This window comes from Pogoniulus pusillus, chromosome 21 (assembly GCF_015220805.1).
Source record: "Pogoniulus pusillus isolate bPogPus1 chromosome 21, bPogPus1.pri, whole genome shotgun sequence".
Lineage (NCBI taxonomy): Eukaryota > Metazoa > Chordata > Aves > Piciformes > Lybiidae > Pogoniulus > Pogoniulus pusillus.
Window position 1 is genome coordinate 22947875 of NC_087284.1, and position 27873 is coordinate 22975747.

General features: G+C 52.0%; 1 protein-coding gene across 3 annotated transcripts; it reads left to right on the forward strand.

The window, feature by feature from the left end:
* The first annotated feature begins 313 nt into the window (after positions 1–313).
* SALL3 (spalt like transcription factor 3) lies at positions 314–26604 on the forward strand. Of its 3 annotated transcripts, none has more exons than XM_064161241.1 (4): positions 314–1060; positions 19834–22782; positions 22999–23339; positions 25793–26604. In XM_064161241.1, the coding sequence occupies exons 1-4, from the start codon at positions 982–984 to the stop codon at positions 26222–26224; spliced, it is 3801 nt and encodes a 1266-aa protein (XP_064017311.1). In that variant the 5' UTR covers positions 314–981; the 3' UTR covers positions 26225–26604. The 3 variants fall into 3 exon arrangements, with proteins under 3 accessions (XP_064017311.1, XP_064017312.1, XP_064017314.1); XM_064161242.1 differs by having other exon boundaries at positions 19837–22782; XM_064161244.1 differs by lacking the exon at positions 22999–23339 and having other exon boundaries at positions 25793–26036.
* The last annotated feature ends 1269 nt before the right edge of the window (positions 26605–27873 follow it).

The following is a 27873-nucleotide window of genomic DNA, read 5'->3' on the forward strand; positions in this document are numbered from 1 at the left end:
CGGAGCGCAGCGGCTAATTGCGGAGCCGCGGCCGTCATTTCCATATGCAGCCGGAGCGCGCTGGAGCCCCGCCAATCCGCGCCGGCCCCCGGCACCATTAATCGCCATGCATTATTCACCGGCGTAATTACCGAGCCCCATGCGCGCAGCCGCCCCAGCCCCGCCGCGCAGTCCCCGCCGCGCCGCGCACACCCCGCCCGGCTGAGCCCCTGCTCGCTCCCGCGCTCCCTCCCCGTTCGCTTGGCTGCTTAGCCTGCCTGGTTTGGTTGTTTTTTTTTTTTTTTTTTCCTTTTATCCCCTTCCCTCCCCCCCCCCCCCCCTTTTTTTTTTTTCTTTTTGCCCCTTTTTGGCCTTTTCTCCTCTTTTTTTTTTAAGCCTTCTTTTGCCTTCTTCATTTTCTTCTTCTTTTTTTCTTTTCTCCTCTGCTTTTCTTTTCCCTTTTTTTTCCCCTTCCTCCTTTCTCTTTTTAATTTCCTTTGGCTTTTTCTCAGCTTTTTCTTCCTTTTTTTCCTTTTTCTTTTGCCTCTTTCCCTATTTTTTCCCTTCTTTCCTCCTTTTTTCTGCCTGTTTTTCTTCTCCTATTTTTCAAACCTCACTCCTTTTTTTTTCTCACCTTCTTTTCCCCGTTTCTTTTTTTCCTTTTTTTTTTTCACTTTTTTTCCTCTCCTTTTTCTTTGCTTTTCCTCCCCTTTCGTGCTTTGTTTTCCCCTTTTTTTTTGCCTTTTGGTCTCAATTTCCCCCGCCTCCCCCCCCCTCCCCTTTTATTATTATTGTTACCTTTCCTCTCCTCCTTTCCTTGCTTTTGCTTTCTGCACCTCGACTTTTATTTGCAAACAGTTATTTCTATCCACACACCCCCTCCTCCACCTCCCCTCCTTCTCTCCCAATTCCCTCCCTCCCTCACCACCCCCCCCATTTCCACCTCCACGTCGCTGATGCCTGGGCAAGCAGCAGGCTCAGGACGGCTCAGTTAGCAGCAGCATGTCTCGGCGGAAGCAAGCCAAGCCCCAGCATCTCAAATCGGACCAGGAGCTGCAAGCCGAGGTAGTTTGCGAGCACGGTAAGAGCCTCCCCGGAGCTTCTCCTCTCTGCTTCTCCCTCCTTTTGTCAGCCGGCTTTGGGATGGATGGAGACGGGAGGCTTTGGTGCTGGCGGTGACCATGGGAGCGGAGTTAGCCTGCGCTGGGAGAAACTGAAGGAGAATGGGAACAGGAGCAGCTGGGGAAACGGAGAAGTTCGCAGTTTAGCCAAGTTTCTGCAGCCCACCCCCTCTCTGAGCTCGGACCATCCTCTCCCAGCAGCTTCCTCCCGGCCTCCCCAGAGCTTTTCTCGCCCGTGGGGCTCGGTGCTTCCCTGCCCAGGAACCCTGCACCCCGCACCATCTCTGCCGCTGCTTCCTATTCTTCTTCCCCTCCGCTCCTTCTCCCTTCTCTGGTAGCCTCTTCCCCGCATCCTCCGCCGGCAGCAGCCCGGCCCGGGCTGCCCTGCCTGGGGCTGGGAGCTCCAGGGGCTCCCGCGGGGCTGCCCTCCAGCCCCGCTGCGGTGGCTTCCAGGGATTTCACACACGCACACCCCCGCTCCTCCCGCTGCCCCACGCAAGCTGTCTGTGGGCTGCCCCCCCGGGGCTTTAGGCTGCTCCAGCCGCTCCTCCTCTCCAGTTTGCCTCACTTTGAGGAGAGAAAATAATTCCGTAATGTCCAGCTCTTTGCTTGCCTTCCCCCGTCCGCTGCCTTCCCCCCTTTCCGCCTGCGCGGCCGTGCTGCTGCTGACGGTTGGTAGGTGACACCGAGTGCCACCGCCACCAGCCCCTGTCGCGGGGAGGGGGGGGTTCTTCCTTGCCCATCCTCCGCCATTCTTTGCCCCTTCCCCGCACGACTTTGCCGTTCTGCATCTGGGCTGCTAGTGAACAAGTGCCCCAGAACTGAGGAGGTTCAGGTTCTGAGCTTCATTTCCACTCGGCTGGAATTTGATTTGGGTTTGATTTTGCTTTTTTTTTTTCCATCTTTTTTTTTTTTTTTCCGAGGATGCCTGCAGGGTTTGGGGCTTTTTTTTTTTTTCCCTCTTTCCTCTCCTTTTTAAATTTATTTTTTAGCATTCCTTCCTCGCGTCCTTGGCAGCCCCTGGCACGGCAGGCTGCGGAGCCGTGCCACAAGCCAGACTTGATTTTTCTAGGCTTTTAAAGTTGAGAGCTTCCACTCGAAAGCTGGTTTGGGGTTTGTCTGGGGGTTTGAGTTTTTTATTTGGGTTTGGGGTTTTGTTTTTTTTTTTCCCTTCTCCCCTTTGCCTGGAGCCCACCAGCACCGCTCGCTGCGAGCTCCTCGGCGTTCGCTGCGTTTCTTGCCTAACCCAAGCGGCAGCCCCAATGCTTTCTGCTTGCTCTGTAGGCCCTTTGCTCCGCGGCTTCATCCACTCCCTCTTCTCCTTCCTTTCAAGGCGGGGGGGGGGGGGGGAGGAAAAACAAAAAGAAAAAGTCATTCTCCTGCTTCCAAACTCTCATGACTTTCCAATTGCATCTGTGGGGAGAGAAAAGCAGCAAAGTTGAAGCCTGAGGAGGATTTTCTTTTTCTCTATTTTCTCTTTTCTCTTTTTTTGGGGGGGAGGGGGCTATTGTATCTGAACTTTACAGCCCCGAAGCTTAAAGGCAGCGTGAATCCACTTCATCAGGTTAAAACATCTGTCAGGCTGGCAAATCGTTAAAGCCTCCTGCTCCTTCCCAGGGGTTTGGTTTGGTGTTTGGTTGAGGGCTTTTTTTTACTCTGTGTGGGGGGAGGTAAGCAGCGAGTCCCGCACTGCTCAGGGCTGCTGCTGAGGCTACCGGTCCAGGAGAAGCCTGGGCTTGGGTGTTGGAGGGGGTAAAAGAGAGGCACCTAGAGACAAGCTTCTTTCTGTCACAGCGTAGCAGCAAGGCAGCGCAGACTCAAACCAGTCATTTGTTGTTGTTATTATTATTGCTTCGGAATCGGTGTTAAAAACGAAGCAGCTGAATCTGGGCAGTCAGCGGAGACTCGGGATTTTAATGGCAATTAGTGGTTTGTGGTGTCAAGGAGGTCTGCTGAGCTCAGCCTCTGCTGAGGTGGGGTCCTAAGCCGAAGAATTTCTCCCTTAGAACGACAAACTTTGAGTTGATCTGAAGCCATCTCACTGCGGGGGGGGGGAGAAAAATAATAACAACAATAAAATTAAGATCCCACAAATATTAAGAGGCAGGCAGATGGGAAAATAATTTTCTTGGTGATTTTGAGATGCCAATGAAATCCTCTCGAGGACCTCTGCAGGGTGGGGTCTTTGGGCTAAGGATCTAAGCAGCAGAAAACTTTTAGATGCTCTGAAATCCCTTTTGGCACGGAAAATAAAGAAGAAGAGGAGGAAACAAATCGCTGCAGACTCGGGGAGGGGGGGATAAAATAAAGATTAGTAGAGGCAGCCAGAGGAGAAAGAGCGTTTTGGGGGGAGGGGGGAGATGGAGCATTTTAGTGAGGGTGAGGAGAGTATTTTAGTGGGGGGAGATGGAGTATTTTAGTGAGGGGATGAGGAAAGTGTTTTAGTGGGGAGAAATGGAGTATTTTAGTGGGGGGGGGGGGTGAGGAGAGTATTTTAGTGGGCATCAGGAGAGTATTTTAGTGAGGATCAGCATTTGGTGATGCCAGGAGGATCTCCCGAGCCCAGCTGCTGCTGGGGTGAGCTCCTTGGTTGAAGAATTTATCAGCAGAATGATCAACTTTTGAGCTGGTTTCAGGCCATGGCAGCGCAGCAAAAGAAGAAATTCCTTCAGAAGCAGGGTTAACAAAAAAAAAAAAGCCCACGAATGGAGGCGAGCAGAGGAGAAGCAGCGCTTGGATGGGAATGTAGCACTTCTTTCGGTGGGAATTAGTATGTGTTTTAATGGGAATTAGGGATTTGTTTCGGTGGGAATTTAGCGATTGCTTCCAGTGAGGAGGGGATTGGCGTTTGTTTGAATGGGAAACTGGCGTTTGTTTGGGTGAGGAGTGGGCACTTATTTGGGTGAGGAATTGGGTATTCCTTTTCCCGAGGAATTGGGTATTCCTTTTAATGACTATTTGGGTATTGATTTTAATGGGAGCGCAGCGTTTATTCCGGTGAGGAATTCAGGGGTAAATCCGAATGAGAATTAACATTTACCCTGGTGGGAACCAGGAGTTGTTTCTTTTTTTGCTTAAGGAGAAGGAGGTTTTATTTTTTTTACCTCATGATGCCAACAAGATTTCCCCAGCCCAACTCCTGCGGGGGTGGGGTCCTTAGGCTGCAGAATTCCTCTACCCAACCCTTATAAACTTTCTCTTTTAAGTTCATTTGAAGCCATTTCAGCGCAGAATCAAAAATCCCAACTACTTCATCACACCACTCCTGGCGAGATAATAAATCGGGTAGAGAGCGGAGAGGAGAAGGGGGGAAAGAGGAGGAGGAGGAGGAAAAGGAGAGCGGGGGGAGGAGGAGAAGAGGCGGCGGAGTGGTGTGGGGGGTGGAAATTATCCCTAAATTGTTAAAGTAGGTTTTTGTTTCGTGGGTTTTGTTTTGTGTGTGTGTGGTGTTTTTTTATGCGAATCTTATCTCTGTAGCCATGTCAGCCGAGATTAGAACAAGAGATATGCTAAAAAGAAACGCTTGCATATGGTGGGTAGATTAAGGACAAAGAATCTTTTTGTCATGGAAATCGTTTTGGGGTTGGAGGTTTGCTTTTTTACTTTTCTCGGTTTGGGGGTTTTGGTTGTTGTGGTTTTTTTTTTTTTCCCCTCCTCATTTTTCCCCTTTTTGGTGGTGGTGTTGGGGGGGGGGAGGGTGTGTGTGTGGAGAGGTTTTGTTTTGTTTACTTCATCACATAGAATTTCTCACACTTGGTTTGTTTTGTATCGCCCTCAATGACTACATGATCAAATGAATGGATTTATTTCTGCCGAATGAGGCAGACAGTCTTGCCCTCAAAAGGACTACATTGCATCCCAGCGAGGAATTTTAAAGCGTTATTCTTGTGGCCCCCTGAATAGCACAAAATCGGCTTTCACAGCAGCCCTAAAATGCAACAATGTCAATACTTTTCCCTTCCTCCCCCCTTCCCTTCCCTTCTCCCTCAAGCTTTTAAAGGAGGCTGCTCCCTCCCCCCCCCCCCAAAAAAAAAAAGAAAAGGGGGGGGGGGGAGTGCAGTGATTTCCCCTTTTTCTGAACCCACCTTTGAATGAAAAGCAGCCAAACCCTTCGTGCTTAGCGAGCTCGAAGTAGGTGCTGTGAGGTTCGCATTTTGGTTTGGAGGTGGGGGGGCAGCAGGCAGGAGTAAAAGTGGGTCTGGCTACCAGAGCGCAGAAGCCTCATGCAAATGGCTTACACCTTGCTGCTTTAGGTTGCCCTAATCCTCCTCTGCTGGGCTGCAGGAGTGGGGGTTTTGGGAGGTTTCTTCTGCACCGAAATGGCTTCAGGTGGACACAAAAAAAAAAAAAAAAGTTTACAGGGCTTGGGGAGAAAAAGAATCTTAGACCCAGGACCCACACACAGCCCCAGCAGAAACTGGGCTCAGCTAACCTCGCTGCCACCAGGAGAGCCGAATCCTCCTGCTCATCTGCTTGCTTCCATTAACGCTATTTTTTTCCCCCCTTCTTTCCCCCCACTGCTTCTGAAGGAATTTCCTTTTTCTGTACTGCGATGGCTTCAAATCATTTACAAGTTTATCATCCCAGTGATAAATTCCTCAACCTGGGAGCCCGCCCCAGCAGAGCCTGGGCTCCAGGAGCCTCGCTGACATCACAAAATACTCCTTCTCATTAAAACACTAATTAATTCTCCTCTGCTTGCCTCTATTAAGGTATTTTTTTACACTCTGCTTCTGAAGGAATTTCTTACCATCACCCCCTTCTTCCCCCCCCCCCCCCCCCCCCCCCCCCCCCCCCCCCCCCCCCGTGCCGAACTGGCTTCAAATCATTTGCAACTTGATCATTTCAGTGACGAATTCTTCGAGCTGAGAGCGCCCACCCCAGCAGAGCCTGGCCCCGAGGAGCCTTGCTGCCATCATACACAAACCAATTCTCACCGCACCGCTAATTGTTTGTTCCTGGCTCTCGTTATTTTCGCGTTTCCATCTCGGGTTGTGGAGCTCAGTTTCTGCTGGAGTGGGATCCTGGCTGCGAGGAATTTCCCACTGCCAGCAGCATCACAAACTTTTGGATGCTCTGAAATCCATTTCGGTGCGGAGGAAGGGGTGAGGGAAATAATAAAAGAAAGAAATTCCTTTAGAATTTCTGGAGGGGGCGGGGAGGGGATCCATTAACAGAGTCAGCAGAGGAGAATTAATATTGCAGCTTTATAGGCCAGACCTAACGAGCTCCTCGCATCTCCTGGATTGAAACCTCTGCTCAGCCCTGCGTGGTCTTCCTTGCTGGTCCCAGCTGCAGTCAGCACAGTGCCCCAGCTCCTGAGCAGACCTTGCAACAGGCCTCCGAAGCAGCTTTGCAGGGTGAAAGGTTTGGGATATTTGAAAAAGCAAAGCTCCTGGCAGTGTGGTCTGCTGGGCTGGGGGCTCACTAGGTGCGTGGCTACGGTGTGCTGGGTGCAGCCTTTGGACCGATTTGGCATCTTTCAGGTTGGGAGGTTGCTGTCAGCACCAGGCGAAGCAAGTGGAGCTCATGATTTAGCTGAGGGGGTCGTGTTTAGTATCTGGCTTCGCGAAACGGAGCACTTAAAAAATTGAGATGTCCCATAAATAACAACCCTGGGATGTGCCTGGCGTGCAGGGGGCAGCGGAGTGGGAGAGAAACGTCAGGCTGGGCGCGGTGTAAACTGGTGTCGGCAGAAGTTTGGTGCAAAGCCTGCCACAGAAGTTTGGGAAGCAGGATTATCGGAGTGAATAATTCTGGAGGCAGTCTGTGCTGCAGAGCGAGGCGGCTGCAGCCAGCCAGGGCAAGTGTCACAGTGGTGAGAAACTGTCGGAAAGCTGCAGATAATTAGCAAGGTCATCAGCTCCAGATTTGCACTCGGAATGGTTTGGAACTGTTGGTAGAAAGGCTTAAACCGGGGTTGGTTATTTTATACCTATCATGTGGAAGTGTTAGGAGGCAGCGATGTGTTCCAGGAGTAACTGCACTGTCAAAGAGGGAACAAAAGCTTCCTCTTTGAGGTGGGGGGGGGAATACAAGCCAAGGCTGTGAGGTGGCTAAAGGAGAAGATGTGATGGAAATCATTTTCCAGCAGCAGGATGAGTGCCTGCAGAGCCAAACGCTCTCAGTTTCTCGGGGTAGTGTTTTCAAGGCTGGGATTGCATTTCTGAGCCACTCTTCTGCTTCAGCAGGCGACAACCGAATCGGAACTGCGGGCACCGGGCACAGGCTCCAATTCATCTGGACTTTAAAGCCACGGCTGTGGCGTTTGCTGTCTGAAAGCAGGGACAGTTAAAGAGGGCTCTGAGAGCGTGGTTCTGGCGAGGCGTGCTGAGAAATGCTGCTCCTGGACTGTGTGATGCCAAGTTTCTGGCAAAGATGTGTCGGTGCTGAGTCTGAGGTGGGAAGGATACCTTGTGGTGAGCCCTGCCGTGGTGACTTTCTAACCTGCCCGGGGTTTGCAATCATCCTGAGGGGGTGGTGAGGTGGTGTGTGGAAACATGGGGCCTGTTTCTGTCCTCTCCCCTCTTTGCAATACCTAAACGTAGTGAATCTGTTTTTTCGTCCTGGGTAAAGAGTTTTGGTGCCTGCAGCCAGCATGCTCCAGGCAGTTCAGCGTGGAGCAGACAGCTTCACCCTACCTGCTTTAACAGTAGCAGCACATCGTGGAGGGAACCTTCCTAGGCGCAGGGGGGGAAAGGAGAGATTCTTCCCCACCTTGCTCACAACCCAGCCTTTTAAAACGTGGCAAGTCCCAAGCAGCTGTCAGCGCAGAGAAAACTTGGGTGATTTATTTCTTTATTGGTGCAAATGTTTGTCCTGAGGAGGAGTTTTGGGGGGCTGGGTTGGTTTGTGTGTGTGTGAAAAATAAAGGGCACCTAAATGTTCTAGAAATTGTCCTTTTGATAGGAAAGGAGGATTGAAAGTTTGTGTAAATAGTGGTGCTGGCAGAGGGGAGAGACAAAACATTCAAACCATCCCCAGTCTGTGTTTAAAAACCGCTCTGTAGGACAGGATGACCTTTGAGGGGTCCCTCCCAACCCAGTCTGTGCTGGGGAAAATATTTTGGCTAAGAAGGGAGCTTTCAGCAATCAGCCACTTGGCTGCTGTCTAGGTGAGGATGGAAATAGGCGAAACTGGGTCAGACTTTCATCTGGTGGTGCTGATCTCCAAGTCTTAGCCTCTCCTGAGGTGGGCATCAGAGCTTCTCTTTGGGCGTTTTGTGGAGGGGAGGAAAATTTGAGAGACGTTGGTTGAAATTCTTTGTCACTAAAGCTGTTGAGATATGGTGCAGGTAACTGAAATTCCTTCTTGCCAGAGGGAGAGAAATGGATACAAGCTTTTATATATATATATAACGTAGCATTAAAAGAAGGAGTTAAAATTAAATGAATAAGGTATTTTAGTGCCATTCCTGAACAATATTTGAGCCCTGGGAAGATTTCTCTGGCTGCTCTTCCTTCCTTTGCTTCACTGAGTGCCAAAGCAGGGCTGTTGGCTGTCTATCAGTCAAGACCTGAGCCAATTTCCTTCTGCTTGGTAACAAAGCAGCCTTGGCCTGGCATCCAGACAGTTAAAACCTGACACCTTGTCGTCCGTCCCCCCCCCCCCCCCCCCCCCCCCCCCCCAAAAAAAAATCCAGCAGAAATAATTTCTCTTGCAAACATTTCAGCTGTGGAAGGAGAACACTTTGCTAGGCAGGTGCTTGACACACTTCAAAGAAGCAAATCCAGTTGCAGCAGTAAAAAACATTGCATTGAGTTGTACATTTTTCAGTTGTCAAAGGCCAAAGTCTGCTTCCCGCTACCCCTGTAAAAAATCCCACTTAGCAGCATTAACAGTAATAATTAAAAGGGGGGATTTTAGGGCAAAATTGGCAGGTTTTTATGCTTCTGGTTCACTCATGATGCTGTTGAGCATGGATTGCAATTCTCCTTGTCAAGGAAAATTCCTTCAAAACTGGTTAAAAGATGATAGAAAACCATCAGGAAAGACAGACAGATAGATTTAATGTGGTGGGGGGCTGTAAGTTGAAAAAGGATAAAAGCATGGAAAGGACTCAGGTCTGCGTCTCCTTGGGGCAGTTAGGGCAGGAAGGTTGGAGCAGATGATCTCTGAGTTCCCTTCCAAGCTAAGCCCTGCTGTGATACACGGAGTGAGGACACTCGGATCACTTTTATCGGGGGCTGAGCTGTGTCCCCAGGACAAGCCCTTCCGAAACTTCTCATTTCCAGTCTTTATCGCAGGTTTCCCCCCCTGCTCACGCACCTCTCTACTGCTGCTGCCCCCAAAATGTGCAACCCTGTCACCGCCTGATAAAGAAACCCCAGCCGAGCTCTGGACGCAGAGAGCCAGAGGCACAGCAAAATATTTGGAGAGGTCTCCGACCTGGCAGCTGGCCGGAGCGGCGGAGAGGCAGGGCGCGGGCGGCTGGCAGCTGTGCGGGAGCTCGGCTCGGGAGGATCTGGTGGAGCTGCAGAGCCGCAAGCAGGCTTCCCCGGGCCTGTCCCCGAGGGTGGGTAGTTAGAAGTGCTTTGACAAGGCTTGCTGATTTAACCTTTGCCTGCTTTGCCCTGCCAGGGGTGGCCACTAGATGTCAAGCTCATAATACAATTAGGAGCTGTGTGCAGTTGACCTTGGCAGCAGGGCTTACCGCTGGCGTGCGCGGTGTTAACACTGCAGCCGGGTGTTAAACTGCAGAGCCCTCCCAGTCTGCCGCGGGGCTGCGCGGGGGCTTATCGAGTGCCCATCTCTTCGGCACAAGTGTTTACAGCTCTTAAAGAAGGAGAAAGAAAGAAAGTGTGTGTGTGGGGAGGTTTCCCTTTGTGAAGCTCAGCATCTTGAGCTGCTTAATTAACCCTGCGGCTGCCGCGCTACTTTTGGTTTCGTTTAACCAAAACCCGAGTCGCTGTTCGGTGTTGCAGGAGATGCCTTCTCCTGGTGCTGTGTGTGTATCATTTCGTGGGCTTGCAGTAACCGTGCTAAAAGCTAAGGGATTTGTTCAGGTCTCCCCCCGTGCTTTGCTGGGTTTAGCAAGGGAAGGGATGGGAAGGAGCAAAGCGGGCGGCGCAGCTGGCACCAAACCATTGCCCCTGGCACCGAACCACTCCTGCCCGTGAGCGGTTTTTACTCAAACGAGTAGCATCACTGGGTGCAGCAGTTAGAAGTTTCCGGGTTTGAGATGCTTAGGAGATGCAGGATTGGATCCTCCCCATTGGCTTCTCCTCCTGGGAGCCTCCAAAGACAGTGCCAGCGTTGCGTTGGATGGTCAGAGGGCGACCGGCTCCGTTCTGCGGGGTGGTGGGAGATTTGAGGTGTAGTTAAGAGGCACTCTGCAAACCAGGGAAGCTCTGGGGAATTTAGGTGTCCTGCTGATTGCTTCTGCTTTTAGTTAATTGGTTTTTGTTGTTGTTGAGGTTGGATTTGTATTTATTTAATTATTTTCAGCGTCGTCTCCGTAGCAGTTTTGACCTCAGCTGTTCTTAGCATTCCAAACGAGCCTTGGTGCATTTCAAACAAGCTTCCTTCCTTGCAAGGCAGAATCGCAGAACGTTAGGGGGTTGGAAAGTGGACCTCGAAGATTCACCCAGACCAGCCTCCCCCCCTGCCAGAGCAGGATCGCCTGGAGTAGATCACACAGCAACACGTCCAGGAGGGTTTCGGATTCTCTCCGGAGATGGAGACTCCACAGTCCCCGCCCCGGGCAGCCTGTTCCTTGCTGCACGTCAAAGAAACTTTTATTTCTCACCTTCCAAACATCAGCACGCGTTTTACAGGACCCCAGCCTAAACCCAAACCCAGCAGCCAGCCCAGGCCTTGCTCATCTGATCCCCAGGAACATCACACAGGCCCTTACTTAACGCCAAACGCTTCCAAACCCATTTGCCACCTTGCACCCGCTCTGCCTCTGCCGGCGGGCGGGAAAGAGACAACGCTTGAGACCCCGAGGGGGCTTCCCACGGCGCAGAGGAGGACCCGCCGGTGTTTGGGAAGCAGCATGCAGTGGGTGCCGGTGCCACAGGTGGCTGCTGCTTAACAAATTCTCAGGCTTGAGGCTCCCGAGCAGCTCCGAGCCAGGACGCCAGGGCCGAGTGCGGGGGTTTGCGCATAGCAAGAGTGCCCTCCGCTGTCGGAATCCGTGCCGGCAGCTTCGGTAGGCTCCGAAGAAGGACAGAACAGTTCGTGGTTGGGTTGGGTTGGGATTTTTTCTTTCCCTTTCTCCCCCCTTCCTCTTTCCTATCGAGTCTGGAATTTCTTCTACATTGTTAAACACAGTAGGGGTCTCTATTTGTCTCCTCCTGTTTCACAGCTTGGGCTCAGTATGCGATAATTCATCTTTCTTTATGGGATTCAAAGCTATCATAAAGAGTTAAAAAGAATTAATTTGCAAGAAAATAGACGTGGCCTAACAATTTAAGGGGGGGAGGAAAAAACCCTTTCTTTAAAAAGCTCCATCAATTGTGAGAGATGAGAAAGCCACGGCCCAAGTGGTGCTGTTCTGCTGCAGGATCAATACCTTGTTACAAGGCAACTGTATCCACATGAATATCATTTGGAAAACTAATTGAGGGAGGGGAGGTTTAAAAGATATTTTCCTCCTTTTTTTTTTTTAACCTCCTTTTTTTCCCTCTTTTTTTTTTTTTTTTTTCTTTTTCCCTTTTTTCCCTCCCCCCTTCTCCAAGCATAATTCAATTAAAGGAAGTTTGTGCCTTCTGACAATGCAGGAGGTGAAGGATTGTCCTCGTGTGGGTGTGCTGCAGAAATATTGCTTGTTTAAATACACAAAAAATGCTGTGAGCTGCACTTTGGAATGGTTATTGGATTTGCATGTGAGAGCATTTTCTACATCTGCTCCACATTTAGCAGGCATTTTATCTTCTGGCTGATGTTAACAGACTCAGGTTGCTGCTGTTGTTTAGGGTTTGGGCTTGGTTGTTTGGTGGGGGTTTTTTTTTGGGTGTGTGGTTTTTACCCTGAAACCTCTTCCCCGTTTGTCATTTTGCTTCTCAGTGACAGCTCTGGGTTTGGGGAGGGAGGGAGTTTATTTCTTCCTGAAATTCTTACTTCTAGATGAGATCCCCTCAGTCATAGAAAAGATGCTCTCTTGCTCCTCCATCCTGAGATGGATAATTAGGAGGAATTTGTGCACTTTTGGGTGGCTTAATTTTTATTATCCCATTTAGTCTTAACCAAAACAAACAAAAAACTTAATTTTTTTTTTCCTTGAGGTGCTGCTGGTGTTTGGGTGCTTCAGGGCAGGTGCCAGAAATTTAAAACAGGTGGAAGTCTAGAAAATGTTGATTTCCCCCGCCCCCCCCCCCCCCCCCCCCCTATTCTCTGATGTCTCTCCCCAGTGTGCATAATTTGAGGGTTTTATGATAGGGAGTAAGAGACCATAACAAAATACTGACTCCTCGGAGCACTTCTGATTGTAAAAGTTCCTGTTTAATAGGAGAGCAAAAGGTGGTTTTGGGGTCGTTTCCATGTGCTGAACCAGGAGGGATTGAAGCTGAGACAGAATGCAAAGGTTCTGGAGCCAGGCTGAAGCAGACTGGGGTGGTGTGGGGCTCTTTGCAGAGCGAGGAAGGGGGCATCTGGTAAGCAGCGACCGCTTTCGGGGTGAAGCTGGCTAGGATGGGGGGAGTCGTTTCAGCCTCCTTGCACGGGAGGAGGTGGTGGCTGTTTTGGAGCCTCCCTTCGTTGTTTTTTCCTTTGCACACAGAGCGAAAGAGCTTTTCCTGTCCCTTGCAGCAGAAAATCTGCAGCCCTGGGAGCAGAAGTCAGAACCAGGGGAGGCAGGTTTGCCAGCCCCGCCGGGGTGGAGCCGGAAGATGTGCCAGGCTTTCTCTTTTCTCAGCTGTCCACCTCTGCCGAGGGTGACTGAAGGACTCAGGGCACCCTTCTGACCCTCTGCCTCCCTCTGGAGCAGCGAGGGAGCAGGGCAACATCATCCCTCTCTCAACTCGAAAAGCTTCTGGAGGGTCTGGTTGTGATGGTGGCCGAGCAAAACCTTCCCGTGCCCACCCCTGGCTCCCCCGCAGTGATCACAGGAGCAGCTACAGCCATCGCCATCCCAAAGTGACTCACTCCAAATACCTTCGCTGAGCTTTCTCTGGGCTCGTTTCTGGAGCCAGAGCCCAGCGGTGGGAAGCGACAGCAGCGCCCCGCAGCAGCCACCGGGGTACGGCCAGCTGGGGCCGGCCAAGGAGCTCACCCTGGGTCCCGTTCGGAGAGCTGCTCCCTCCCATTTTCCCACCTGTTTTCGCAGGGTGAGCTTCCTGTGCTGTAATTCGTCTCGCATCCCCCTAGCAGCTTCAGATTAGTCCGTTAGCTGTTGGACTACTAATGAGACAGAGAAAATAACTGCGAGGTTATTAGTGGCTGAGATCCTGAGCGCTGGACAAAACTCCCTTTCAACACCTTTTGTGCAGCCCAAGGAGTGCAAAAATTCAGCCCATGTCTAGAAGATTAAGCAAGTGCTCGATTAATTCCACCCCCCACCCCCTTTCCCCAAAGTCCTTCAGTTTGGGGGTTTTGTGGGTGTGGGGTTTGTGGTTTTGTGGGTTTTTTTGTTTGTTTTGGGTTTTTTTTGTTATTGTTGGGTTGTGTTTTTTTCCCCCTGTGCTGCACCACATCCTGACTGTAATAATCAAAATGATTGTTTGTCTACAGGAAAAGGAGGAGGGGGGACGGGGACGGGGACGGGAACCACCACCACAGAAGAAAGATTAAATTCTGCAGTGCTTAATGAGTTTAATCACTTTGAAATAGATCAGAAAGGGAGAGCAGGCTATAAAAGAGAAGAAAATGCTGGCTTCCTGGGACAAATGCTGTCCTGAAGAGCCAAGGCAAAAAAACAAACTAAAAAGACAATTAAAATATTTGGGTTTGGGATAATATTTCTCCACGATTCCTTTTCCTCCTTAGCAGTAACTCTGAATTAACGACCAAGCGTTGCCCTTGTCGCCGCTGCCTCTAACGAGCAGCACAAACACCCTCTCACGTTGGAAGCATTTGCTGGGGAGCTTTATGCCCTGCCTGAAATCAATAAAGCAACAATAAATACAGGTCCCTTTTTTTTCCCCCCCCTATTAATAAGTGGTTTCCTATTAATGAAAGCGCTCCGGAAAGGGGCGTTTAGAAGCCTCGTTGGAGATGAAGTAGCAGGGCAGAGCGAACCGGCTGGGGCAGCGGGCACCGGGCCAGTGCCGCCACGTGGGTCTGCAGGCCCCGCTACACGGGCGTTAGAAGGGGCATTAAGGTAGAAAGTGTATCTTTAATAGAGACAGGAGTATAGCTGCTTTTAAAATACCCGTGGTTGCTTTTTCAGCCTTGCTTTCATCCACCTCCCCACCACCACCAGGCAAGACCCCAAAGCCTGTGCGACTGCTTTGCGCTTTTTCAACCCCATCCATCTCCGTGCCGATCCTGATGGCAGCAAAGGCTGCTCCAGCCAAGAGTAGGAGCTGCTGGGGTGAGCTGGCAGCCTCTGGCTCCGTGCAGCAGCTCAGCAGCCTGCGTGTGCTGCGCAGGGCAGGTGCTGGTGGCAAAGTGGCATTTTACTCCAGTGCCACCCGTGTCACCTGTGTGCTTAGCGGCGCAGGGAAGCGAAGCTTGGAGAGGGATTTAACTGCGTGCCCTAAGAGATGTCAGCATTAAAACACTGGGGGGAGGTTATTTTGTTTTTCCCTATGTCTACTTCGAAGATGATGGGGGTGGGGGGAGGCAAAACCACCCCCATGTGCCTTCCCTCTTTATCAAAAGCAGTCCTTGACCTTTCCAAGCCGGTGAGATGAATGTTCTTAGCTTGGCCGTTTGGAAAGCCTTCTCGTGATGGTGGAGGCTTAGGAGCAGCACCTCCACTACTCTGTCCCGCTTCTGCTTCCTCACAAGGGACCCTCCCAGCTGCAAAGCTGCTGCTGCTGCTCTGGGCTTATGAATTAGCAGAGCAGGCTGCTTATTATCTTGAAATGCTGAGCAGGTTCATGTTGATACTTCCTGGCAGTGGGCGTCAGCAGGTTGGGTTTCTGTTGGGAGCTTATGCATTATACATCTCAGTTTTGACATCCATAGATCATGAGACTGTCTCCTAGTGCAGAACATAATACCTGTTTTGATTGTAAATGCTCACATTTGGGCTCAATGATCACTTGTAGAGTGTCTGAAATAATTAGCTGGCTGCTGGCTGCTCAGGCTAGAGCAGAGGACAGCCACACTCGGTGGCCGTGCCGCGTGGAGCCGGTGCTGGTGATTTGGTGTGGGCTTTGCTTCAGGGAAAGCTCCCCTGAAAGGCCAAAAAACCGGAGATAAAATAGAGATGGAAAAGAGATACATGGAGATTAAAATAAAGAGATTAAAATAGAGGTAAGAAAGGTGGAAGAGGAGCTACAGTTTGTATTTTCTTTGCAAGCTTCTGGTAGTAGTAGCAGCAGTAGTAGTCATAAGAACAGTAAGAAGAAGAGGAGGAGGAGTAAGAATAACCAAAGTAAGAACTAGAATAAAAGGCAACTCCTGGCCAGTTTGCCAAGGTCTGGAAACAAGGACTGGGACAACCCTCCCTGTGAAAGCCTTCAGAGGCAGACACAGTCCCACCGCCTGTGGCCAGTGCTGGCGAACCGTCAGGTTCTGAAGGAGGAGCAGAGGATCTGGCTCCCCTCAGCCCTCAGAATGCAAATCTGTAGTGTAAGCAAAGACCTGTTTGAGTTGTCTTAGTTGGGGAAGGCTCTGGAGAGAGGCACCTTGGGTGTTTTTGCTGGTCTGGGCTCTGTATGGCTTTGCCTGGTAGAAGCTGAAGCTGAGGACGGTTTGGAAGTTGCTTTTTTGCCCCTTTTCAGGAGGCTTTGGGGTTGCTGAATGAGTACTTCGGGATGCCTGCAGCCAGCAAACTCTTGTGGTGGATCCTGTTACCCTCTCTGCTACCTTCCTAACACTCCCTGACAGGTCTCTACAAGAGCAGTTGCAGTAAGGATTTAGTCTGGGGTTGTCTAGTAGCAGCTGCAGGTTATCGATCTCAGCCCAAGCAGTGCAGCAGCTCCAGCTTTCCGTGCACAAATCCTAAATAATATTTGACTCTTTCTTCAATTGCATTTTGTTCTTCCCCCTCCCAAAAGGACAAACAAAAACAAAACAAGAGAGAGAGAAAGAAATATCCAGCAGTGCTTGCAGAGTTTTCCTCAGAGCTAGTTAAGTGCAGTGGAATTTTATGTGAATATTTAAAATAGCAACCAAAAAAAAAATTAATTCAGCAGTCATTTCTCAGCAGAAAATGTCTCTGTGCAGTGGGAGAGCCCTGGCTGTGTAAATGTAGAAATGCAGACAGAAATAGAGTGTCAGCACGGCTTGGGAAGGGGCAGGACTTGGGAAGGGACAGCTTGGGGAAGGAGCAGGGCTTGGGAAGGCATAGCTTGGGGAAGGAGCAGGGCTTGGGAAGGAGCAGGGCTTGGGAAGGGGCAGCTTTTGGGAGGCAGAGTTTTTTCGGGAAGGGGCAGGGAAACAGTAAGTTTTGAGATGCTGTAGGGAGCTGAGAAACAGCATTCAGGGCCCAGATTGGTCACCTTTCATCAGCCAAAAGTCCTTGCTGGGAGCTGGAGGGAGTTTGAGCTCGGCAAAGGCTGAAGGAGCTGACACCTAATGCTGCCCAGAGCGATTTTGCAGTGAAGGCTCCGCAAACAGCTCTGGGTTAGAAGTGAGCAGGACACCTCAAGATTACATTTTCAGTTTGCAGTAGAAAAATATTATTTTTTGTCCTCCCCCGTCCCCCTTCTTAATGTAACTCTTTCTGCTGTGATGCTAAGTTCTGAATTTCTTGTCAGCCCTTGTAATGCTGAGTGCTGAGTTTCATGTCAGCCTCTAACGCCAACTTTCTTGGCCAATCTTCCATTTCAGACATTTCCCCCTGGCCACACTCACGGCTTTGTTCATCCCATTTAGGGTGTTGGCCCGACCCTGCCCCATCGAGGCAGTAGGAGTTGTGCCATTCCCGTCAGCAGGCAGAGGCTGGGATGCTTCCTTTGCCTCCAGTGCCTATGCCCAGTACAAATCGGCTCTGCTACGCCCAACCTCATTACACACACAGGCTGCATCCCTTGCTCTGAGCGGATCTTTAGGCTCGCAACGCTCTAATAGCAAGGCAGACTTCAGCAGAACTTAAACCTCAAATAGCTGGCAATTAATATTTTTGTGAGCTGTGTAAATTCGTTGTGGTTGTGCTGAATGACAGCGATTAGCATGGAAATGAAGCTGACTTATTCGGGGACGCGGGCAAACGAAAGGAGAGCGGAGCTGAGGGTATCATGGTTGCAGAAAACATGCTTTTTTGTTTTCTGCTTCAATTAGGAAACCACATCTCTCCTCTTAGGGTAACAGAATCTGGCTGTCTAGTGGAAACCTTAGCAGAGGGTTTTGGCCGAGCATTCTTCCCCGGCATAAAAGAGAAATAAACTAATAGGCGGCTCAGGACACGCTCGGCTCGGGACGCGCTCTCTTAGTGCCCAAAACAATAAATTATTGATCTAATGAGAAGCCTGGGAGCTGCTTTTCTCACGTCCTCAAGCGGCTCTCCCCTCAGACCTGATTTACAGCTGTCCTTCTCCTCTGCTCAACTGATTTTTTTGCCGTTGTCACTCGATCTGTGGGCTGATGAAAAGCAGCTCTGGCCGGAGCAGCAAATGGACCCCGAGTAATTGCCTGCATTCCTTCTCACCCGCACGGCCAAAACCCACCACCACCACCCCCCAAGCCAAGACGACAAGGGCAGGGGCGGCGGCAGACCCCAGCCCTGGCACCGGGCGCTGCGGTGTGCCGGTCCCTTGCTCCCGAGCAGCTCTCCTGTTTGACGCGGTGCGAATCAGGATGCCGCGAGGGCAGCGCCAGGCAGAGGAAGTAGCTGCCTACACCAGTAATTAAACATGTGTAACCAATTAGCAGGGCTTTCCACCAGGGCACAGGCATGTAATTTGCTGAGCTGCTCTATCTGGATAGATGGAAATAGGTACGAAGTGGAGGGGGGCAAGGGAAAAGAAAAGAGGCGTGCTTGACTCCCGACGTTTGCCTGCTAAAGGTGGCAGAGGAAATGAGCCTGAAATGGGTAACCTCTACTTGGTTAATAAACCTCTTTGTTGAGGGGGGTGGTAAAAGGAGCTCTAGTGGCTGACAGCAACAACGTGGCAGTTAATGGAGGGGGTGCTGCTAGAGAAACAGAATCACAGAATGGTTTGGGTTGGAAAGGAGTTTGAAGAGCATAGAATGGTTTGGGTTGGAAAGGACCTCCAAGATCACAGAATGGTTTGGGTTGGAAAGGACTTTGAAGATCATGGGATGGTTTGAAGGGGACCTCGAAGATGTTAGAATTGCAGAATGATTTGGGTTGGAAGGGACCTTCAGGATCATCCAGTTCCAACCGCCACAAGCCATGGGCAGGGACATCTGACTGGACAAATGATGTTAAATTAACTATAAATAATATGAATTTTATGGTGGGGGTGTAGGGTGTCCAGTCTGGGTGGTGCCATGAGGAGTCTAGTGTGGGTGGTGTCACAGGATGCCCAGGCTGGGTAGTGCCATGGGCAGTCTAGACTAGGTGGTGTTGCAGGGTGCCCAGGCTGGGTGGTGCAGAGCACCCAGTTCCAGCAGCATTTCTAACGAAGGCAGAGGAAAATGAAAGCTGTGATGGTAATTTCTGTTCCTGCTGTTGGGATGGGAAGGCTTAGAATCATAGGATGGGGTTGGGTTGGAAGGGACTTTCAACATCATCCAGTGTCTGCTGCCCTGCCATGGGTAGGGACACCTCCCACCAACCCAGGTTGCTCAAAGCCCCAACCAACCTGGCCTTGGACACCTCCTGGGAGAGGGCATCCACAGCCTCCCTGGGCAACCTGTGCCATTGTCTCCCCACCCTCACTGTCAAGAATTTCCTCCTCAGCTCCAGTCCCAATCTCCCCTCTCCCACGCAGAAGTTGCTGCCCCTCGTCCTGTCACTCCCAGCCTTTGTCAGAAGGGTCAAACTGCTTGGAAGAGCTTCCTGCCTCGCGTTTCCTTTTTCTAAACGAGTTCATCCCACTGGAAATTCCTCGGTTAAAGAAATGCTTATTGATTTCAAAGGTTGTATGGCATTTACATTAAAGTGCTGATGTCTCAACACTGTACAGACACAATAAATCTGGGTGGCCCAGGACCTGTGGGCTGAGTAAGAGGAAGCCCAGTTTGTCCTGTCAGGGGCTGCTTTGAGTTTGAAAGGTTACAGATTAGTTTAGCAATGTTAAGTGAAGTGGCAAAGGCATCTCTAATTCTGCTGGAAACGAGGGAGCTTGATGGGTAAAGGGGAATCCTAATGAGCCCGTCGAAGGCTCCGCTTTGTACCCAGCGGACAAGGTGCCGCCAGTTGTATGAAAATATTGGAAATCAATGGCTCCTATGGAATTTCATTAAGGAGCAGGATCCACAATTGATGGCACCTCATAATTTGATGGATCGTGCTAAGAAAATGATTAGCTAGGTAGAGAAAGAGCCAGGGAGTGCATGCGGGGAGCCCTCAGAAGTATCTGAGGCTGGGGCGGATTTGCACCAAATAAAAAAGGCATCGATCGGCCCCGGTGTGCCAAATTTTTTAATGTAGAGGCAGAGTCGTCCTGCAAGTCATTGGCTGATAACAATCTTTGGGTTTTTGGCTTCTTCTTTTTTTTTTTTTTTTTTTTTTTTTTTTTTTTTTGGTGTTTTCTTTTTTCCCCTTCCCTAGCAGTCCCAGGAGAAGGAGCAGATGACGGCGACAGCGGCAACGAGAGCAGGAGTGGAAGCGAAGAAACCAACGTCTGCGAGAAATGCTGTGCCGAGTTCTTCAAGTGGACTGACTTCCTGGAGCACAAGAAGAGCTGCACCAAAAACCCCCTGGTGCTGATCGTCAACGAAGATGAGGCAGCTCCGGCCCCCAACGAGGAGCTCCCTGAGCCCTCTCCTGCCAGCTCTCCCAGTGACCAGGCAGAGAGCGAAGCCACTGAAGAAGGCGCCCAGGCAGAGACCAATGACAGCTCTGAGGTAAAGACAGCAGAGAAGGAAGAAGAGCCAATGGAGGTAGAAACGCCTGCAGAGAAGACTTTCCAGAATCAAGGCACCTCAACTACAGCTACTCCTCTACCTCAGATCCCTGAACCATCTTCCATGACAACCTATAACATGCCAAACACCAACGTCACACTAGAGACCCTGCTGAGCACAAAGGTGGCAGTGGCACAGTTCTCGCAGACCACCCGGACCACGGCTTCTGCCAGCATCAGCAGCGGGGTGACAGCCGTGGCCATCCCCATGATCCTGGAGCAGCTGATGGCCCTGCAGCAGCAGCAGATCCACCAGCTCCAGCTGATTGAGCAGATCCGCAGCCAAGTGGCGATGATGAACCGCCAGCCACTGCGAGCGTCCCTCAACACCGTCATAGCCGCCCAGACCGGCGCCGGGCAGGCCTCCAGCCAGCTGCAAGGCTTCGCCACCAGCGCTGCCGTCCAGCTCACTGCAGTCATCCCTCCTGCCATCGTGGGGCAGGTCGCCAGCGCTCAGCCCACAGCCTTTGACGGCTCCCAGCACCTCTCCAGGACTACATCGGGAGCGAGCACGCCCAACGTCTCCGGTGGGGGCTCTTCCGCCCCACCCGACTCGAGCCTCCCTTCCTCCTCCAGCGCGATCACATCCATCACACCCGTGCCCGGCACCCCCAACGGCGCCTCGCAGCCCCAGAACGCTTCCACCTCGCCTTCGCTAGGAGGACACGGAAGCCTCACCTCGGTGTCCAGCCTGCCAAACCCACTTCTACCTCAAACCTCCTCCAACAGCAGCGTGATCTTCCCCAACCCGCTGGTGAGCATCGCCGCCACGGCCAATGCGCTGGACCCACTCTCCGCTCTTATGAAGCACCGCAAGGGGAAGCCCCCCAACGTCTCGGTGTTCGAGCCCAAGGCGAGCTCCGAGGACCCCTTTTTTAAGCATAAGTGCAGGTTTTGTGCCAAGGTCTTCGGCAGCGACAGCGCTCTGCAGATCCACCTTCGCTCACACACGGGAGAGAGGCCTTTCAAGTGCAACATCTGCGGGAACCGCTTCTCCACCAAGGGCAACCTGAAAGTCCATTTTCAGAGGCACAAGGAGAAATACCCCCACATTCAGATGAACCCCTACCCTGTTCCAGAATACCTCGACAACGTGCCCACCTGCTCCGGGATCCCCTACGGGATGTCGCTGCCCCCTGAGAAGCCAGTCACCACGTGGCTGGACAGCAAACCCGTCCTGCCCACCGTCCCAACTTCCATTGGTCTCCAGCTGCCCCCCACTATCCCTGGTGTGAACAGCTATGGAGATTCCCCAAGCATCACCCCCATGAGCAGGTCACCCCAGAGGCCTTCACCCGCCTCCAGTGAATGCACTTCTCTGTCCCCCAGCCTCAACACCTCCGAGTCGGGTGCACCAGCGTCCGCCGAGTCCCCGCAGCCTGTCCAGAGCGGCTCGGCCCAGACCAAGTCAGAAGCTGTGACCTTGCCTCCCACGGGCGCACGGCTCGGGGAGCTCCCTGTGGGTGGGCAGGCCTCTGCAGCTTCCACCTCTTCGATACCCACCGCCGTGACGGAGAGCGGCGTGGTGACGAGCCTCCCAAACCCCGTGCTTCCAGCAGTGTCTGACCAGTTTAAGGCCAAGTTCCCGTTCGGCGGCCTGCTAGACTCTATGCAAACATCAGAAACCTCAAAGCTGCAGCAGCTGGTGGAGAACATTGATAAGAAGATGACAGACCCCAATCAATGCGTCATTTGTCACCGCGTGCTCAGTTGTCAGAGCGCTCTCAAGATGCATTACCGGACGCACACGGGAGAAAGGCCATTTAAATGCAAAATCTGCGGACGTGCCTTCACTACGAAAGGCAACCTCAAGACGCACTTCGGAGTCCACCGGGCCAAGCCGCCGCTGCGGGTGCAGCACTCGTGTCCCATCTGCCAGAAGAAGTTCACCAATGCAGTGGTTCTGCAGCAGCACATCCGGATGCACATGGGCGGGCAGATCCCCAACACGCCGCTGCCGGAGGGCTTCCAGGATGCCATGGACTCGGAGCTTTCCTACGATGACAAGAACATCGACGCACTGAGCAACTTCGATGAGGACATCGATGAGAACTCCATGGAGGAGGACCCGGAGCTGAAGGACGTGGCAAGCGACTCCTCCAAACCTCTCATATCCTACTCCGGGTCATGTCCTTCTTCGCCGCCTTCCGTGATCTCCAGCATCGCCGCTTTGGAGAACCAGATGAAGATGATTGACTCCGTCATGAACTGCCAGCAGCTGGCCGGCTTAAAATCCATGGAAAACGGGTCAGGGGAGAGTGACCACCTGAGCAACGACTCCTCGTCGGCTGTGGGTGACCTGGAAAGCCAGAGCGCAGGCAGCCCTGCCATGTCGGAGTCCTCTTCCTCCATGCAAGCTTTATCTCCCGTCAACAGCAACAGCGAAAGCTTCAGGTCCAAGTCCCCAGTTCTCGGCACCCAGGAAGAGCCGCCGGAAATACAGCTAAAGACAGAGAAACCAGACAGCCCCCCGCCCACGACCGAAAACGGAGGCGCCTTAGACCTGACATCCGCCGCTGCCACCACCAACCCGGGCAGGCCGCTCATCAAAGAGGAGGCTCCTTTTAGCCTGCTGTTCCTGAACAGAGAACGTGGTAAGTGTCAAAGTCCCGTTTGTAATGTCTGTGGCAAGCCTTTTGCTTGCAAGAGTGCATTGGAAATTCACCACCGCAGCCATACTAAGGAACGTCCGTTTGTCTGCGCGCTCTGCAGCCGGGGCTGTTCCACTATGGGTAATTTAAAACAGCACTTACTGACGCACAGATTGCAAGAGCTGCCTTCTCAGTTCTTTGAACCCGACTTTGCTCTAGGTCCCAGCCAAAGCACTCCTAGCCTGGTCACCAGTACAGCACCCACCATGATCAAAATGGAAGTGAATGGTCACAGCAAGCCGATCTCTTTGGGTGAGGTTGCCTCGCTTCCAGCTGGAATCCAGGTTCCTGCTGCACCACAGACAGTGATGAGTCCGGGGATCACCCCCATGCTGGCACCCCCCCCTCGCCGGACTCCCAAGCAGCACAACTGTCAGTCGTGTGGGAAGACCTTCTCCTCAGCCAGCGCGCTGCAGATACACGAGCGCACCCATACTGGTGAAAAACCGTTTGGTTGTACAATCTGTGGTAGAGCTTTTACCACAAAGGGGAACCTGAAGGTAAGAGGCCACCTAAAACTGTAAAGGGGGGGTGGGAGGCTTAAGGCACCTAGAATCAGAGAATTGTTTGCTTGGGTTGGAAGAGAGCTCTAAGGTCATGGAGTCCAACCGCCAGCCCAACCCCAACGTGGCCACTAAACCCTGTCCCCAAGTGCCATGGCCACAGGTTTCTTGGATACCTCTGGGCGTGGGGACTCCACTACCTCCCTGGGCAGCCTGTGCCAATCCCTGACCACTCTGGCACCAAAGAAATTTTTCCTCCTCTCCAGTGTAATCCTCCCCTGGCACAATTTCAGGCCAGTTCCTCTCCTCCTAGCACCTGATACTAGGGTGCAGAGACCAACCCCCACCTGGCTGCAGCCTCCTCTCGGGGAGCTGCAGAGAGCAATGAGCTCTGCTCTCAGCCTCCTCTGCTCCACACTGCACAGCCCCAGCTCCCTCAGCTGTTCTTCCCCAGCCCTGCTCACCAGACCTTTTCCCAGCTTAGTTGCCCTTCCCTGGACCTGCTCCAGCTCCTCAATGTCCTCGGAGTGAGGGCCCCAAAACTGAACCCAGCACTCAAGGTGTGGTCTCACCAGTGCCAAGCTCAGTGGAACAATCCCTGCCCTGATCCTGTTGGCCAAACCATTCCTGACGCAGTCCAGGATGCTGTTGGCCTCTTAGCTGAGCACACCCTGGCTCATGTTCAGCCCCGCTTGAACCCGGCAGGTTCTAGCGCGAGGTGTTTGTCCCAGAGCAGACAGGAGCTCCAAGGAGCTGCTCGCTGTGGAGCGGTGCTCACCCTGCTTCCCCCATGCTGAAGTGACGGTTGGACTCGATGACCTTGGAGGTCTCTCCCGACTTGAAACAATCCAATGATTCTGTGATGCCAGTGGCTGTGTGACGACGAGAACTTCAGAGCCGCTTCTGGGCGTAGGTGCAATGCGCTGCAGTGCTCCTGCCAGAGGTGGTGGCCACACAGCCAGCTGAGGGGCACATCCTGGCAGGCCTCGTGGCCCGTCTGTGCTAAACAGCCTCACTCTAAAGCGGGAAGGCAGAGCTCCTTCAGCTTCTTGGATGCCTCTCAAAGCTCCATTTGCAGCCATCGCGGGGTAGAAAGCTGCTTCCCACTGATTCACAGCGAGCTGCCACGGGGCTGATGCCCCTTGAGTCCCCACAGTCCACTCAAAGCATCAGGACACAGCCTAGGGAACGCATCTGGAAAATCTCCCTTTTTTTTGGGGTGGGTGGAGTGGGGAAAAGGTCAATTTTCAGCTAAAGAAATAATGGAAAATAAAGAATTGATGCCTCTGGCCTGAGATCAGGTTTATGGGAGGCGACAAGAGGCAAAAAGCTGGAAGAGGGGAGACTGAGGCTGGAGATTAGGAGGAAATTCTTGGCATTGAGGGTGGGGAGAGACTGGTACAGGTTGCCCAGGGAGGTTGTGGAGCACAGAAGCACCCAATGTGGTCAAAGCTTCTGTGCTCCACAACCTCCCTGGAGGTGTTCAAGGCCAGGCTGGGAGAGGCCTTGAGCAAGCTCGGGCTCTGGGAAGTGCCCCTGCCCATGGCAGGGAGGTTGGAACTAGATGATCTCGAAGGTCCCTTCCAACCCAACCTATTCCATGAAATAATGGAGAAGGGCAGAAAAAAATCCACCCCTCTGCCCCCCCATACTCTAAGGCCTTTGCTAATCTTCAGCATGTGACAACTTCCAGCTTGCACATGGAATGGTCTCAGCTAAGAAGGAGACCTCCTTGAGGTGCTGCATTTGTCTCATTATGGAATCACAGAATGGTTTAGGTTGGAAGGGACCTCATGGATCATCCAGTTCCAACCCCCTGCCCTAGGCAGGGACACCTCTCACTAGAACAGGTAGCTCAAGGACTCATCCAACCTGGCCTTGAACATCTCCAGGGAGGTTGTGGAGCACAGAATCACAGAATGTGATCAAAGATCACATTGGGTGCTTCTGTGCTCCACAACCTCTCCGGGCAACCTCTGCCAGTGTCTCACCACCCTCACTGCAAAGAACCCTCTCCTAACATCCAGTTTCAATCTCTCCTCTGACACTTCAAACCCACTGCCCTTTGTCAATAGTCCCTCCCCAACCTTCCTGTAGCCCCCTTCAGATCCTGGAGGGTCACTCCAAGGTCTCCTGGAAGCCTTCTCTTCTCCAGGCTGCAGAGCCCCAACTCTCGTAGCCTGTCCTCAGAGCAGAGGTTCTGCAGCATCTCCGTGGCCCCTTTCACTGAGAAGAAACAAACGCACCTCAGAAGAGTGCCGTGGAGCTGGGTTGGTCCCCGCGGGGGTTGGCTGTGCCTTAGGAGCGTGTGCTGGACCCGGAGCGGATCTGTGTTCGGTGTGAACGAAAAGGCCTCCAAAGGGATGCTGCGAGCTGCCAGGCACAGCCCCGTGCGACCCCCCCGGAACCTGCTAACCCAGGGCTGCTTCTTGTCCCCCTCTGCCCCCCAGGTTCACATGGGAACCCACATGTGGAACAACGCCCCCGCCCGCCGCGGCCGCCGCCTCTCGGTGGAGAACCCCATGGCACTGCTGGGCGGCGACGCCCTCAAGTTCTCCGAGATGTTCCAGAAGGATCTGGCGGCTCGGGCCATGAACGTTGACCCCAGCTTCTGGAACCAGTACGCCGCAGCCATCACCAACGGCCTGGCCATGAAGAACAACGAGATCTCTGTCATACAGAACGGGGGTATCCCCCAGCTGCCCGTCAGCCTGGGCGGCGGCGCCATCCCGCCCCTCGGCAGCCTCACCGCCGGCATGGACAAAGCTCGCACGGGCAGCAGCCCTCCCATCGTCAGCCTGGACAAAGCCAGCCCCGAAACGGGAGCCAGCCGCCCCTTCACCAGGTTTATCGAGGATAATAAAGAGATTGGCATCAACTGAAGCCCGCTCGCCCCCGCCCGGTGGCCGCTGGACCTCTCCTCGAGGCGCCTCCGGTCCCGCTCCGCCTGCGCTCGCCGCAGCGGAGCGTTCGGTTCCCTGACCTGACCTCCTGAGGTTCCCTCTAAAGGCTCGCCCAGAGCAGGAATCCGTAACTCTTGTGGTGGCTGCTGGAAGCTGTCTTGCGAGATCTCTGCATGGTACTCCCCTCGCCCGCGGGCGCGGCTCCCGCCGAGGGCTCTGAAACCTTCTCACCTAACAGCAAGAACAAGGAAGAAACAAACGTTGGGATAAAACTTCACTGGGAGCAGGCTGAAGAGTCTGCGCCCACCTTGCTCCTGAGAAACCTCACCTGAGGCAGAAGAAAAGGAGGGGTGGGGGGGATGGGGGGGGCTGGGTGGGAGGGGGGCTTCACCCTGCCGTCGTCACACTTCGTTCCCTTCCCCGCTGGGTTTTCTTTGGTTCAACTTAGTTAGCAGGTCGGGACTCTGCTTTTTAGGACTCTTAATCTTAAATAAGTGATTTAGTGCCCCACCTCTCCCCCTCCTCCGGGCTGTGTATGCTGCCAGCATCTTCCTCTTCCTCCTCCTCCTCTGTAGTATTTATACCCTCACGACAATGCGGGTAACAGACAAGATCCCAGCCCCCAGGCACCTGGGAACGGAGCTTTTTGTACTGCAAGGGACACACCAATAACTACACCTGGCTATGGGAGGGTTTGGTTGGGTTTTGGGTTCGGTTGTTTGGGTTTTTTTTTTTTTGGGGGGGGGGGGGGGGTGTTGTGTTTAATTTTATTTTGCTTCGTTTTGGTTTTTTTTTTTTTTTTAAGAAAGAAAAAAAAAAGGTCAATTTTTAGTTGTTTTTGTGGGTTTAAATTTCAATTCTCTCCTTTCCAAGCAGGCAGAGTTGTGAAGTTCTCTTGGGTAAAACAAAACAAAAAAAAATCGTTAGCATGCTTCTCATGTGCAAGTTTACCTGTCAGTAACAAACCTCTTCGGGGTTGAGTTTGGGTTTGGTTTGGGTTTGTTTGGGGGTTTTGGTTGTTTTGGGGTTTTCTTTTCCCTTCCTTTTTTTTTTTTTTCCTTCCCTCTTTTAATTTTTAATTTTTTTTTTTTGTGTTACTATTTTGCTTTGTTTCCCTTTCAATTTTTACATGTTAATTTGATTTTAATTTAAATCTTTGTAGCTGCTATGTGGACAGTTGTTCTATTAAATATATATTAAAAGGAAAAAAAGGAGAAAGAAAGAAAGAAAAAGGAAAAAAAAAAGAAGAAAATTTAAATAAATAAATAAATAAATAAAACCACAGAACCAACAACAACAAAAATCACAAAACAAAAAACAACAAACCTGTAGTGTGGATTTTAGCTGAAATGATTGGAAACCAAGTGACAGGGCAGAAGTGGTAGGCACCGACTTGGAAATATTCACAACGTTGTAAAGGGGTTGTGAGTAACTTACTCCATGTTATCAAGAGCTGTACAATAAAGAGGTAATGTTTGTATAAGCTGCTTGCCAAGCTCTGTGATTTACACCACGGCACTGCTGGTACCTGGGAGCAGGGAGGGTTTGCCTTGGACCTCAGCTGGTCCATCAGAGAACCACAGAATTGAGCGGCATGGCAGAGACCTCCCAGCTCCTCCAGCCCAGCC

Bases quoted from the DNA above. Each gene is read 5' to 3' on its own strand.
- SALL3 (XM_064161241.1), top strand. From the start codon at position 982: ATGTCTCGGCGGAAGCAAGCCAAGCCCCAGCATCTCAAATCGGACCAG. The intron at 1,061-19,833 runs GTAAGAGCCTCC...CCCCTTCCCTAG, and splicing joins CGAGGTAGTTTGCGAGCACG to CAGTCCCAGGAGAAGGAGCA. The intron at 23,340-25,792 runs GTAAGAGGCCAC...TCTGCCCCCCAG, and splicing joins CCACAAAGGGGAACCTGAAG to GTTCACATGGGAACCCACAT.